The sequence below is a fragment of the Ricinus communis genome, chromosome 8 (assembly GCF_019578655.1).
Source record: "Ricinus communis isolate WT05 ecotype wild-type chromosome 8, ASM1957865v1, whole genome shotgun sequence".
Lineage (NCBI taxonomy): Eukaryota > Viridiplantae > Streptophyta > Magnoliopsida > Malpighiales > Euphorbiaceae > Ricinus > Ricinus communis.
This window is the reverse complement of record NC_063263.1, coordinates 15,572,014-15,584,386: the sequence shown is the minus strand read 5'-3', so window position 1 is coordinate 15,584,386 and position 12,373 is coordinate 15,572,014. Positions and strand designations below refer to the sequence as shown.

At 32.6% G+C, this 12,373-nt stretch overlaps 2 protein-coding genes across 3 annotated transcripts; one reads left to right on the top strand and one right to left on the bottom strand.

The window, feature by feature from the left end:
* Positions 1 to 2,618: 2,618 nt before the first annotated feature.
* On the top strand, positions 2,619 to 9,540 carry LOC8275210 (ABC transporter G family member 3). 2 transcript variants are annotated; one of them, XM_002523645.4, is made up of 12 exons: positions 2,619 to 2,923; positions 3,860 to 4,489; positions 4,589 to 4,668; positions 5,215 to 5,501; positions 6,050 to 6,221; positions 6,374 to 6,487; positions 6,647 to 6,772; positions 7,066 to 7,257; positions 7,780 to 7,866; positions 8,155 to 8,427; positions 8,821 to 8,928; positions 9,171 to 9,540. In XM_002523645.4, exons 2-12 carry the CDS (start codon positions 4,018 to 4,020, stop codon positions 9,426 to 9,428), a joined length of 2,169 nt encoding a protein of 722 aa, XP_002523691.1. In that variant the 5' UTR covers positions 2,619 to 2,923; positions 3,860 to 4,017; the 3' UTR covers positions 9,429 to 9,540. The 2 variants fall into 2 exon arrangements, with proteins under 2 accessions (XP_002523691.1, XP_015577586.1); XM_015722100.3 differs by lacking the exon at positions 2,619 to 2,923 and adding an exon at positions 3,461 to 3,733.
* A 456-nt stretch (positions 9,541 to 9,996) lies between these two features.
* Positions 9,997 to 12,087, bottom strand: LOC8275211 (UDP-glycosyltransferase 86A2). Its single transcript, XM_002523646.4, has 2 exons — positions 11,280 to 12,087; positions 9,997 to 11,079 (listed from the first exon to the last, which is right to left on the bottom strand). Exons 1-2 carry the CDS (start codon positions 11,803 to 11,805, stop codon positions 10,142 to 10,144), a joined length of 1,464 nt encoding a protein of 487 aa, XP_002523692.1. The 5' UTR covers positions 11,806 to 12,087; the 3' UTR covers positions 9,997 to 10,141.
* Positions 12,088 to 12,373: the final 286 nt, after the last annotated feature.

Here is a 12,373-nt window from a genome sequence, read left to right as displayed (position 1 = left end):
GTGATAGTAACATATAAGTTGCTGATAATAAATAACGACACGTCATTTTATTTTAATTAAAACTTTAATTTAGCTATAGTTACAATCAATCAATTAAATTAAGTCATCTAAAAAAAATTAAAAGGACAAATAAATTTACAATAGATTTAAAAATTTAAAATTTTAATATTATTATATCATAAAAATATTATATATCAAGTCAGATATAGAATAGTTGGTATAGATGAAAATAAGGTGTTATAACATTTTTCATTTATTTTAATAGAGAAAAGAAAGTTGACATTGATGAGAATTAAATCTTAGTGTCTAAATTTTTGAAATTAATGTTATCTTTATCATTGGACTAACCAAAACACACTTAAACATATTCAATAAATTGAGAAAAATATTGTTAAGCTGTGGATGCCATCATTTTGGACACAAGTCAACCTCATAATTTTTGTGATCACACAAAGAGGTTGAAAATGACTCATTACTTGCTAACAACTCTGTGTTATGTCTTGTAATTATAAAGGCTCATTATTTTGATAACAATGGGGCAAAAAAACAAAATGGAAAAAAATGTGTGGGAAAAGGAAGGAGAGTAGCCAAATAGAGGAAAAATAGTATATGGAGAATTTTGAAAAAAGAAAGGGAAACAGAAGCATAAAATTAGGTAATGAGATTAAAGGTATATATATAGAGAAAAAAGAGATTATTTGTCTGAATTATCTGGCCTAATAGATCACAAAATATATACATATAGGATTAATTATATATTATTAAATTGAGACTAGAATCGAGACTTATTGTATTTTTATAATCAAAATTAAAAATGGTATTCTCTCGATATAAAAAATTTCTATAAAAATAAGAAAAATGTTATAGAGAACTGTTTTGCTTTCACTTTTCTAATTTGATAAATTACAACTAATATACCCTTAATTTATTTGTATTTGTAGGTTAATTTTTAGGAAATTAAATAAAATAGTCAACGCTTGTACTCTCACATAACTATACATGTTTCAACGACTTAAATGGACTTTCTTAACACTTCTATATGTGAAGTTGAGTTCCACACATAATGATATTAATTTTGGGCGAGGATGTTTTCAATTTTAATATAAATTAGTTGTTTATTTACGCTTTATATAATTATTGTTATTATTTTCTTATTATAAATAATATTAATTTTATAAATAAAATCTTATAAAAGTTTTAATATGTAATATTTTGAAAATTAGTAACATTTAGATGTCGGTATTAAAAAATTAATATTATAAAAATTTTATTAGTACAATAATATAAATTATTATAAAAATATTATTAATTAATTTTTAGTATTATATAAATTAATATTGTAAATATAATTGATATTACTCTTTTTTTAAGATTAAAAATTATTATGTAATCCATAAATTAATTTATTCATTAATATGATATAAAAAATATTAATTAAAATATTATTTTCTAAAATGAAAAATATGGTATAATTAATAACTAATTTATAAGTGAATACAATATTAGAAGTATAATTAAAATATTATTTTATCGGAATTATCATTTTATAAAATAATCTAATTTATTAATTAATAAATTAATAAAATCTTTATAAAAGTATACATGTCAAAATAAAAATTTTCAATATAGTAACACATGTCAAAATAAAAATATTTAAAGTAGCAACATATGTCAAATTTTCTTTTATGTCTCATAATATGATATATATAAATATAAATAGGAAACATTTGGTTTTCAATAATTCAATAGTAGAATATGGATTATCACCTTATAGATCCTAAATGTGATTAAATCAATTAATAAAAAAGATTTAAGTGATTGAAGATTTTGGGAAATAATTGAATAATAAATGCATTTATTTATTTAAAGTAGATTTTTATTGGATTAAAAATACTAATAACTATTTTTTTAAAATAATTAAAATTAATAAATTAAAAACTTAAGAAATTCAATAAGATGTGAATTATATAATATGAGTAATTATTTTTTATATATGTTTCTCACCATAAAAAGAAATATATTTATTACACTTATTTATGAGCAGTTAAATAATGACTTAAGTTTAAATTATTTTAATTTTTTTATAAATAAAAGATCAATTAATGAGAATTCTTACGTTTTTAAATAGATTTATTATATAAAAATTAAATTAAATTATGATATGCGATACTATTTAATAATTTTTTTATTTATATTAGCTAATTTGTATATCACTATTAATCATTCATAATTAAAAATTAATTAATATAAATACTATAACTAACTAATAATAATATATATTATTATAAAATTAATCTTATCTACCAATAAAAATTTTGTTTCAATTAAATTATTTCTTAATCGAAAATATCCCTTCATTGACTCATTTAGGTTGTTAATTTACGTGCTGATTGTTCTATTTTAATCTTATTTCTTTGTATGATTTTATGTTATAGGATTAAAGTTCCAAGTCTAGCTGCTTGGATCAAAAGCTCAATGGGCAAGAATTATTTTCTTTTCAATTTTTTCATTCAAAATACATAATTAATATATTTGTTTAGAACTGGCAAACTAATAATTCAAACTAATGCTTACTTTTAGTCTCTTCTTTTCCTAGATAAATTGATTTGAGATTTGTTTTTGTGCTTTCCAAGTGTTACTTTGGCTGGCAAAACATCATCACAACCTAATTTTAGGGAAAAAAAACAGAAAGCAATTCAAGAAAAAGAAAAAAATAAAGAGAAAAAAGAAACAAAAAGAAAAAAATAATCATAAAGCAAAAGATGCTAATTATACAAGACCCGAAACAATCGGGTCAGATAGTATCCAACTCCCTTAAAATGTCCCATTATTAAAAAAGCTTCATTCTCTCTCATTTTCTTACTAGCTTTAAAGTCACTTCCGCATTCTCACTTCACTCTTCGAGCTCTGCACTTAGATCCAGGTTTGTCTCTTTATACTCTCCACTTCTATCTCTCTATCAGCATATCTTGTTTTCTTGTTATTGGATAGTGGTCTGATTCGTTTCTACTAAGCTGTTTAACTCACAGTAATAAGAAAAAAAGAAAGGAAACATGAAGTTGGGTTCTTTGTGTTTGTTGATTTTGGAAAGGAAAATGAGAAACTTTAGCTCAAATGAGATAAAGGGTAGTTCTTGAAGCTTAGTTTTCATAAAGGTTTAGTATTTTGAAACTTTTCCTCCATATTCTTGGTATCCAAACAGGGGAACCAAGTATTTGGATTATTTCTTTTAGTAAGTTGAGTGAACGGTACTTGAGTTTGAGAAAGTTAGCAAGTGGGTAGGACTTGTTTTCTTTTGCCATGTGATCTTTGTTTCCTTGTGTCAAGGTGAAGGCAGGTGTCTAGTCCGAGTTTAACTCATGGGTTTTGGAGTTTCTGCCCTTGTCTTTTTATTTACTCTTTTCATTTTGTTGCATTAAAGTTTAGTTAAAGGCTACAAAGATTAATAATATTTTACTATCTGTTTAGTTACTGAGATAATTAGAGAATCGATGGGAAAGAAAACTTGAATGCAATAATTTCTTCTTCATGATGTTTGGGCTTATTATCTTCTTACTTGTTGATTTGGTTGACATAGACTGCAATTGGTATTGATTTTGTCCTGTCTCCAATTTGTTAAAGAGAAGCTGCAAATGAAGATGGGACGTCCAAGAAGAAAAATCGATTTCCCCTTTGTTTCTCATTGATTGAATTTATGAAATTTCATTTCTCGATTCCTACAAATTACAATCTTGTTAGCATTTCTTTTTATGGTTTCTTATTTTCTTGCCTGTCAATGTAGTCACAGCTCAGAAACTTGAGTATATGCTTCATTATTTGAGATTTTTCTTTTTCTCATTATCCTTCATGTTGGATGCAGGAGATAATTTTCTACAAAAAATGGGGAGCTAGGAATAGCAATCTAGATTGAATAGTGTAAATACTAGCGGTGATGTCTGTTAGTTGGGAAAGAATCATTCCTTCAACTGTGGAACGCTGTTTCTGACAATCTGAGGTCTAAGATAGCTGTAGGAGAAGATGGAAGAGATACAATCTCAGTCAGATAATTACAGGTCTTCATCATCTTCTGCCAGTAGTCCTGCAAGCAGGGTTCCTTCAAGTAACTTTTTCTACTTGCGGAAGCCTGGTTCGCTTCGACAACCAATCTCATTCGAGGATTCACCAGAGTGGGAGGATACAGATATTGATGTTAGGATGGAGGAAGGAGGTGATTCTATCAATCTTGCTGTCACTCCAGCATCCCCATCATTATCAAAGCTCAATAGTGGGTCATTGCCATCCCCGCCACTACCAGACAGTACAGTTGTTGCAAGAAAGATTGCAGGAGCTTCTGTAGTGTGGAAAGACTTGACTGTTACAATCAAGGGTAAAAGAAAGTACTCTGATAAAGTTGTCAAGAGCTCAAGTGGTTATGCATTGCCAGGGACAATGACAGTAATCATGGGTCCTGCCAAATCTGGGAAATCCACTTTGCTGAGGGCTATTGCAGGTTTATAGCATGCTATTCATTATGATCAGTAATTGAACTGCTGTATATATCTAATAATTGTAAATAGCATGTAGTGTATTTGACATTACTGTATTTCAGGAAGATTGCATCATTCAGCCAAAATGTATGGTGAAGTATTTGTGAATGGTGCCAAATCACGCTTGCCTTACGGCTCATACGTAAGTTCTTAGCCTTTCAAGGCTATCTTTATTTTCTTATATACAGCAATATAACTCCTTTCTTTCTTCCTTTTCTTATTTTTTTTTTTTTTCCTCAATCTGGAGTTTCTTCAATGTATACTCTTGGTCTTTTCATTCCTATGATTTATTTTGTCTCGGTATGTAATGTAGGATAGAAAGGTTCTCACTTGCTTTATTAACTTTGGTGTTTATAGTCTATGGCGCTACTTGTTCTCGAGGAGCTGATATTAGTTTGTTTCTTACACATCAAAGTCTGGCTGAGGTGTTATGGAGATATGCATTGTCAAGTCTAGTACAGCATGTAGCTTTGACTAACTAGCTCTTTTGTACACATCCATTCCTCTCATAACATGATCAGATTTTTATCATGTTGGAAAAATTTCATGGTAAAAGCTAATTCCTGTTAAAGGAGGGAGGTTGTCTTCAGACAAAAAATAATAGTTTCCATGCAGTGGTAGACAGAAAAGTTTTTTTATGTTCTAAAATGTAGTTGGTTTTGACTTTTGCTTATCTTCCAATTTGTAGGGTTTTGTTGAAAGGGAAACTACTCTAATTGGGTCCCTCACTGTCCAAGAATATTTGTACTACTCTGCATTGCTTCAACTCCCTGGTTTTTTCTGCAAGAAAAAGAGTGTGGTTGAGGATGCAATCCATGCCATGTCCTTGACTGATTATGCAAACAAATTGATTGGAGGCCACTGTTATATGAAGGGCCTCCGTAATGGTGAGAGAAGGCGTGTTAGCATGGCTCGGGAGCTAGTGATGAGGCCCCATATCCTATTTATAGATGAGCCCCTTTATCATCTTGACAGGTTATTATATTCCTCCTTCTAGTCTTATTTTGGTTTCAAAGAGTTCTTGTCTGGAGTTCCAGACATCTTTGTTACATCACTGTCCCTGCATAACTACACGAGTGCTTGGCTAACTGCATTGCCGATATCTAGTACTTGTTCAGGGCTAGGAACAACGCGTTCATTTCTGGGAAAAGGAAGCTTTTATTTTCTAGATCTTTTCAGACATACTTGGGTGAACATGTAGTATGCAAAAATGAATCTGGATTATTTCCTTTGCATATTGTTTAAATTCATGTAAAACTGCAACTACTAGGATAAAGTACTTGGCATGACAAGAAAATGTAATCATTAAATGGCGTGTTAATTTTATCTTAGGAAAATTACTAAGTCATTTTGTATAGAATCTGCCAATCTTGATTGTCTAATCATCCTTTGTTTTCATGTTAGTATCTGGCCCAGACTCTGGACAGGATCTCTGCATGGTCATAGTAATTTGACTTTTTTTGTCACCTGGCATTAATTTTATCACCATATCATAGCTAACTCTTGGACTTTGTTCTGATCAGTGTCTCTGCTCTTCTGATGATGGTTACATTGAAGAAACTTGCTAGCACTGGCTGCACTCTTATCTTTACCATTTACCAGAGCAGTACAGAAGTATTTGGCCTTTTTGATCGAATCTGCCTGCTCTCAAATGGAAATACACTATTTTTTGGAGAAACTTTGTCTTGCTTGCAGGTATGATACTGAAAATTAGTCTTTATCTTAATTCCAGTTCTGAATAAAGGAACTATATTTTAGAATTAGCAAAGGCCACACACTACATGAAGAATTTAGCCTAGTGCCATGGTTGTTATTTAATTGCTTCTTATTTGGCATGTCTAATGAAGCACTTCTCAAATGCCGGATTTCCTTGCCCCATCATGCAAAGTCCTTCTGATCACTTCTTACGTGCGATAAACACAGACTTTGACAGAATAATTGCAATGTGCAAAAACTGGCAGGTAAGTTTTATTATTGCAATTAGTCAGCAACCTTTTCAGCCTAAGAGGCTGAATCATATGCACTGTATTAATTATTGTGTGTGCTATATCACAAAAATTATGTAGCATCGTATTAATCTAGGTCATGTAAATGTAATAGTTATGAAGTCATGGTAACAGGATGATGGAGATTTCTCATCAGTGAATATGGACACTGCTGTCGCCATACGTACTCTAGAAGCAACATATAAATCATCTGCGGATGCTGCTGCAGTTGAAACAATGACATTAAGACTCACCGAAAAGGTAAGGATGTGAAGCTTGTAACTTTCTCTTTAGGGTACTTTTATTTGGCCAGTACACTTACTGAGGTTATACTGAAGATGCAAATAATAACTTACAATCCTCAGATAATTCTTTTATTCTGGATAAAATTAAGTCTCAAATGTCATCAACAATTTTAATAACTATGTATGCTGTCCAGTCCTTTTGCTCTTATCTGCCTCAAATTAACCAGAGTGAAAGAGCTGCATGCATGACTCCATTAAGCATTGCAGTTATAGTTTTGAATAACTTGTCATGTGTGGTTACTTCTGCAGGAGGGTCCATATCTTAAAAGTAAGGGAAAAGCTAGCAGTGCTACAAGAATTGCAGTTTTGACTTGGAGATCATTGTTAATTATGTCAAGGGAATGGAAATACTATTGGCTTCGACTTATTCTTTGCATGCTTTTGACACTCTGTATTGGCACCGTATTTTCTGGCCTAGGGCATTCTTTGTCTTCAGTAGTGGTGAGTTTGTTCAAATAAAAATTCAAATAGCATATCTAATTTCTCTCTTTAAGATACCTAAAGGAAAAAATGGAGTAATTAATTAGAGTTTTGGATCCTACATCCTAGTTAGAATGTAACTTCAGAAAATGCATCTGATTTTTGTTTGTAAGATACTAGGAGAAAGGGGGAAAGAGGCTTTTGATCCAAGTAAAATCTAGTACCTATATGATCTCAAAGTCTCTGAAACACATTGTTTGACAAGAGATACATCTAATTTAAATCTGGCCTTTGCAACAATTTTATCTTGCATGGAGTATGGAGCCTGGCTTTTCTTAGAAAGAGTTCGCCTTCAAATTGATTTTAACTGCTTCAATAATGCTGAAAATCCAAATGTTCATCATCTTTTGTTTTCTTCAATATTTACTGTACTACAGTTAAAGTTTATCATCCATGCTTATTGTCTTGACTTATTGCAAATAGAATTTCTGCACAGACAAGGCTCATGAAATGGTTCTTTATCTTTTCATCTTTATATTTCAGACGAGGGTTGCGGCAATATTCGTATTTGTATCATTTACTTCACTTATAGGAATTGCAGGAGTACCTTCACTTCAGAAGGAAATTAAGGTATACGTTCTTCTTCTTTTTTTATTGGTTTGAACTTCAAGGACTTGAAAAATCTGTGGTTTTGTATGAAATGAAGGATAAGCCATATCTTCCTCAAGAATATAACTTTTTAATTTTTGGTCGAATAGTAAATAAAATATATTTATGTACCATTTTCAGTTTTAAATCTATATCACCATATTTAGTAAATTGAAACATGTCTGAAATGTATTTGAGAAACTGATTTTTGTTTGTTCTTTCTGCTTGCCTGCATCATTACATTGATTGATTTTATCAATTAATTTGCAGATATATGCCAGTGAAGAGTCAAATAGGCATTCTGGGGCATTGGTCTTTTTACTTGGGCAGCTTCTCTCCAGCATCCCTTTCCTTTTTCTCATCTCCATTTCATCAAGTCTTGTCTTCTATTTCCTGATAGGGTTACGAGACGAATTCAGCTTGTTAATGTACTTTGTTTTGAATTTCTTCATATCTCTCTTAGTAAATGAAGGACTGATGCTACTTATAACGTCCCTTTGGCAACATGTTTTCTGGAGTATTTTGACGATGGTATCAATACATGTAAGTTCATTACAGAAACAAGATTTTGAGATTACGTTTTCGTGTTTAGCTTCTGCCAAGAATAGTATAATAACAATGAGAAAAGGATTTACTTCAGTACACTCTTATGCACGCATGCACAGTTGCATATACATATTTCCTTTGCTGGTTAATGTTACTCTCTCTATCTAGCTTGCTTGCACTTGGCGGAAATTGGCAGTTCTACTGGATGAAAATGAAATTTTAGCTGCAAATTTGGTTGCTGATTTATAAACAAATGCTGGATTCCATTTACTGTAAATTGATTGTACACTTGGTGTGATCAATGTTTCACCGACATGTTTGATTTTTATTGATTTTAGCACAATTAATGACGTGGTATAAATCTCATTGGAAGTATTTATTGCATTTCAGGTGGTTATGATGCTTTCGGCAGGATATTTTAGAATTCGAAATGCTTTGCCAGGACCAGTATGGACTTATCCAGTATCTTATATTGCTTTTCACACTTATTCTATTCAGGCAAGTAGGCTTGTAATTCAATTCTTTTTTATCTGCTCCTTAATTATGACACGGTGTTGCTGAATTTACTCCTATATGCAATGTTTTGTTTAGCTAAGATACATGTCACATTTAGAAAGCAGTATTGAGAACATCATTTTCCCTCTTAAGTTTTCACATCTTGATACATTTGGCTGACTTTTTCAAGTAAGTTTTACCGCCCAAATGGATCATTACATCTAATATCTGTTTTCTCATTGTAGGGACTTTTAGAGAATGAGTATCTAGGAACTTCATTTGCAGTTGGAGAAGTAAGGACCATTTCAGGGTTCCAGGCTCTTCGAAGTGCATATGACATCTCTTCAGACAGTAATTCCAAATGGGAGAATATATTGATATTGTTTCTCATGGCAATTGGGTATCGTATATTAGTGTTCATTGTACTGCATTTTCGTGTCGGAAAAAGTGAATCTGTACTTAAGTTTTGCCGGTGTAATCAGGATACAAACAATCCGAGATAAATGGAAGTTGCACTACTAGCTAGTCTTAGATTCTGTTGAAGTTTGTATGATGCTCTTTTTATTTTAGCCTGCTTAGCAACTCTTGATGAAATATAGAAAATCAATTCCTCAAGATGTTTTTGGTCAGCATCTACCATCAAGCTTCTCAAGACCATTTGGTCTGTCAGCTTAGATTATCTTTATAATTTCCTAAAGGGTCCATATTTAGTGCGTCCGCACCCTTCTATTTGAACCTCTGGGTAGGATCCCTTCAAGTTATTTTCATTTTTATTTGCAGCAGTGTATGTAGGAGGATGTAAGTAATTGTCAGAACAAAGCAAAATGAGACGGTGAATTTGAAATTCCAGGGTAAGCAATAATAGTTACAGACAGACAGGCTGGCTGCAACTTTACAGCTAGAGCAATGATTTATGGGCAACTAACCTCTTCTGATAGTAACAGCTTTCCAGTATTCTTCTTAGAGGTCTGGCTGTTGTCAGCTCCTTTTCCTGTCTGATATGAAGCTCAATTATTTCAAGCTTAGTTATATGTGCCTTAGGGCACATGTTGGCCAGAAACAACCTGACAGTAGCTAAGTAATGATATCTTACATCTTACCCCTTTGGAATTTAAACAATATAAAGATCAAAGCAAGTAAACAACCCCTAGTTACAAGTATTGACAAAAACACTGTAAGAAGAAAATAATACATGGAATCATGGAAATTGGGTATTTTAAGTGCCATTACACATTGGCTCCTTGGCTTGTGCTTTCTTTTCAATCCTGTCCTCTAAATCCTTCATGAATTGGGCCATATTTTGCTCTGATGACCCACCAGGTGACACTGCATTTTCCAATGTCTTCTTGACCTCCTTAATTTTGTTCCTGAGCTCATCTTTTGAATTTCCACACATCAGACGGTTAATATTGTTTGCAACATCCTCTTTGGAGATCAACTTCATATTACTCATGTTAATGCCAACCTTCCAATCATCAACCGCTAGTTTCCTGTTAGTGAATTGATCAGTATATAGAGGGAAACACAATAATGGTACTTCACACCATATACTTTCTAGTATGGAATTCCATCCACAATGTGTTAAGAACCCTCCTATTGCTGGGTGAGTCAGCACTGAATGTTGATTGCACCAAGGTATGATGATCGAACGGTCTAAAACCTCTTCCTTAAATCCATCGGGTAACAGATCAGTCTCGTCCGAGCTCACGATATCGGGGCGAAGCACCCAAACAAAACTCACTTTGCTGAGGGCAAGCCCATTTGCTATTTCTATAAGATCATTTTTTGAAACATGGGCATAGCTACCAAATGCCACATACAAGACTGAGCCGTTGGGCTTTTGGTCTAGCCATTGGATACAATCGGACTCGGACCACAGGCTAGTGGACAGAATGCTCTTGCCAAAGTCATTTGGCAAGATGGGTCCAATCGCATAGAATGGAATTTTGGCATGTATTGCCGATAGGACGTCAGATTCAAGTTCTTGCACCGAATTGCATATAACAAAATCTGCATTTTTAGTATCATTGAAGCAGTTAAAAATAATTTGATGGCAAACCGATGTTGTATCTGTTTCTTGAAGATACGACGTCGTATCTTTCGGTTCGATTCCTTCCACTCCCGGTATGTAGTCTATGGTATCTTCGCGACAATCTGATTATAACATTTATAGAACCTTTTTTAGAATAAAAAGATACATCATGAAATAATTTTCAGTATTTTCATTTGTAAGAATTGAAGTCTGAAATTTAAATATCTTCGTCCGTCGTGAAATTTTTATGCTATATTAACTTTTACTAAAAAAAAAAAAAAAACTATAACGTTGAAATTCTCATAAAATTGAATAAGCTTACCTTGACAAGCAAAATGACCATGTATCCTTAAGAGATCCATATGATAATACAAAGTAAATACCAGAGCAGGTTCTGTCCAAAAGGAAACATGTACTAGTCCAAATTTACTGGCAATCTTTGAAGGCCAAACGAAAAATGTATCAGCAATCAAGCAGTGCACATCCTCTCCAGAAGAAACAATCTCGGCCACAGCCTCTTCTACATGAGCTGAGAACACATGCAATAAGGCTGCCATGAATTGGTCATGGTTCAATGACCTATCGAACCCAATGGGTAGCCCGTCGGAGACGGTGGTGTACCGGATGTCAAGACCTGATTCACGGGCGGTAGTGAACATGTCCGGTCCGGCTCCTGTTTTGGTCAGGGCCGCTTTAGAGGTCTGGTGGTGGATGGAGTAGGTGTTGATGAAGGTGATGGTGAAACCTTGAGAAGCAAGCTTGATAGCAAGGTGAACGGATGGTATTAAATGGCCTTGAAGAGGGTAAGGGATGAAGATGGCATGAGGCTTCTTGGGTTTGTCTGCCATAGTTATCTTTACAAGCTTTTGATTTTGTTGCACGAAATGGAAAAAGAAAGGCTTTCTTTTGTACAAGGAGAGGGGGTGCGGTTCTTGAGGTTTCTATCATTTTCGAGAAAAGTTCTATTTACCCAGATATACTTTTACAATGACTGATTTCGCCTTTTTTTCGGATTTTTCATGCATGGACGGTAATGGTTCTACCTATACAATTTGCTAATAGTAGAAATGAAGGCGAAGAAGTATTTGAAGTTGCTGGTTCACTTGGTACTTCAAGTAAGTTGGCCATATATCCATGAATGGTTATTATGTGTAAGTTAATACCGAGTATTCAAACAAATCCGAGATAATAATTAGTTTCATTTTAATTCGATTATTACCATTTTTAATTTTCATTATTATAAATATATGTCTCCGTATTATTTTTTATTTTTATTTATAAACTAACTAAAATTAAAATATAACTATATTTTATAATATTTACACAATCATCTCAATAAATACGTGTCACCTTACCTTGTCGAAAATGAATAATGCATGTCAGCGATGAAGAGAATAAGGGGGCACTTCCATGGAT

What these genes read in the sequence shown, in the direction of transcription:
- LOC8275211 (XM_002523646.4), bottom strand. Translation starts at nt 11,805, where the DNA reads ATGGCAGACAAACCCAAGAAGCCTCATGCCATCTTCATCCCTTACCCT. An exon ending in TGGTCATTTTGCTTGTCAAG is followed by an intron (nt 11,080 to 11,279) that starts GTAAGCTTATTC and finishes TGTTATAATCAG; the next exon opens with ATTGTCGCGAAGATACCATA.
- LOC8275210 (XM_002523645.4), top strand. Translation starts at nt 4,018, where the DNA reads ATGGAAGAGATACAATCTCAGTCAGATAATTACAGGTCTTCATCATCT. An exon ending in CACTTCAGAAGGAAATTAAG is followed by an intron (nt 7,867 to 8,154) that starts GTATACGTTCTT and finishes ATTAATTTGCAG; the next exon opens with ATATATGCCAGTGAAGAGTC. An exon ending in TTCACACTTATTCTATTCAG is followed by an intron (nt 8,929 to 9,170) that starts GCAAGTAGGCTT and finishes TTCTCATTGTAG; the next exon opens with GGACTTTTAGAGAATGAGTA.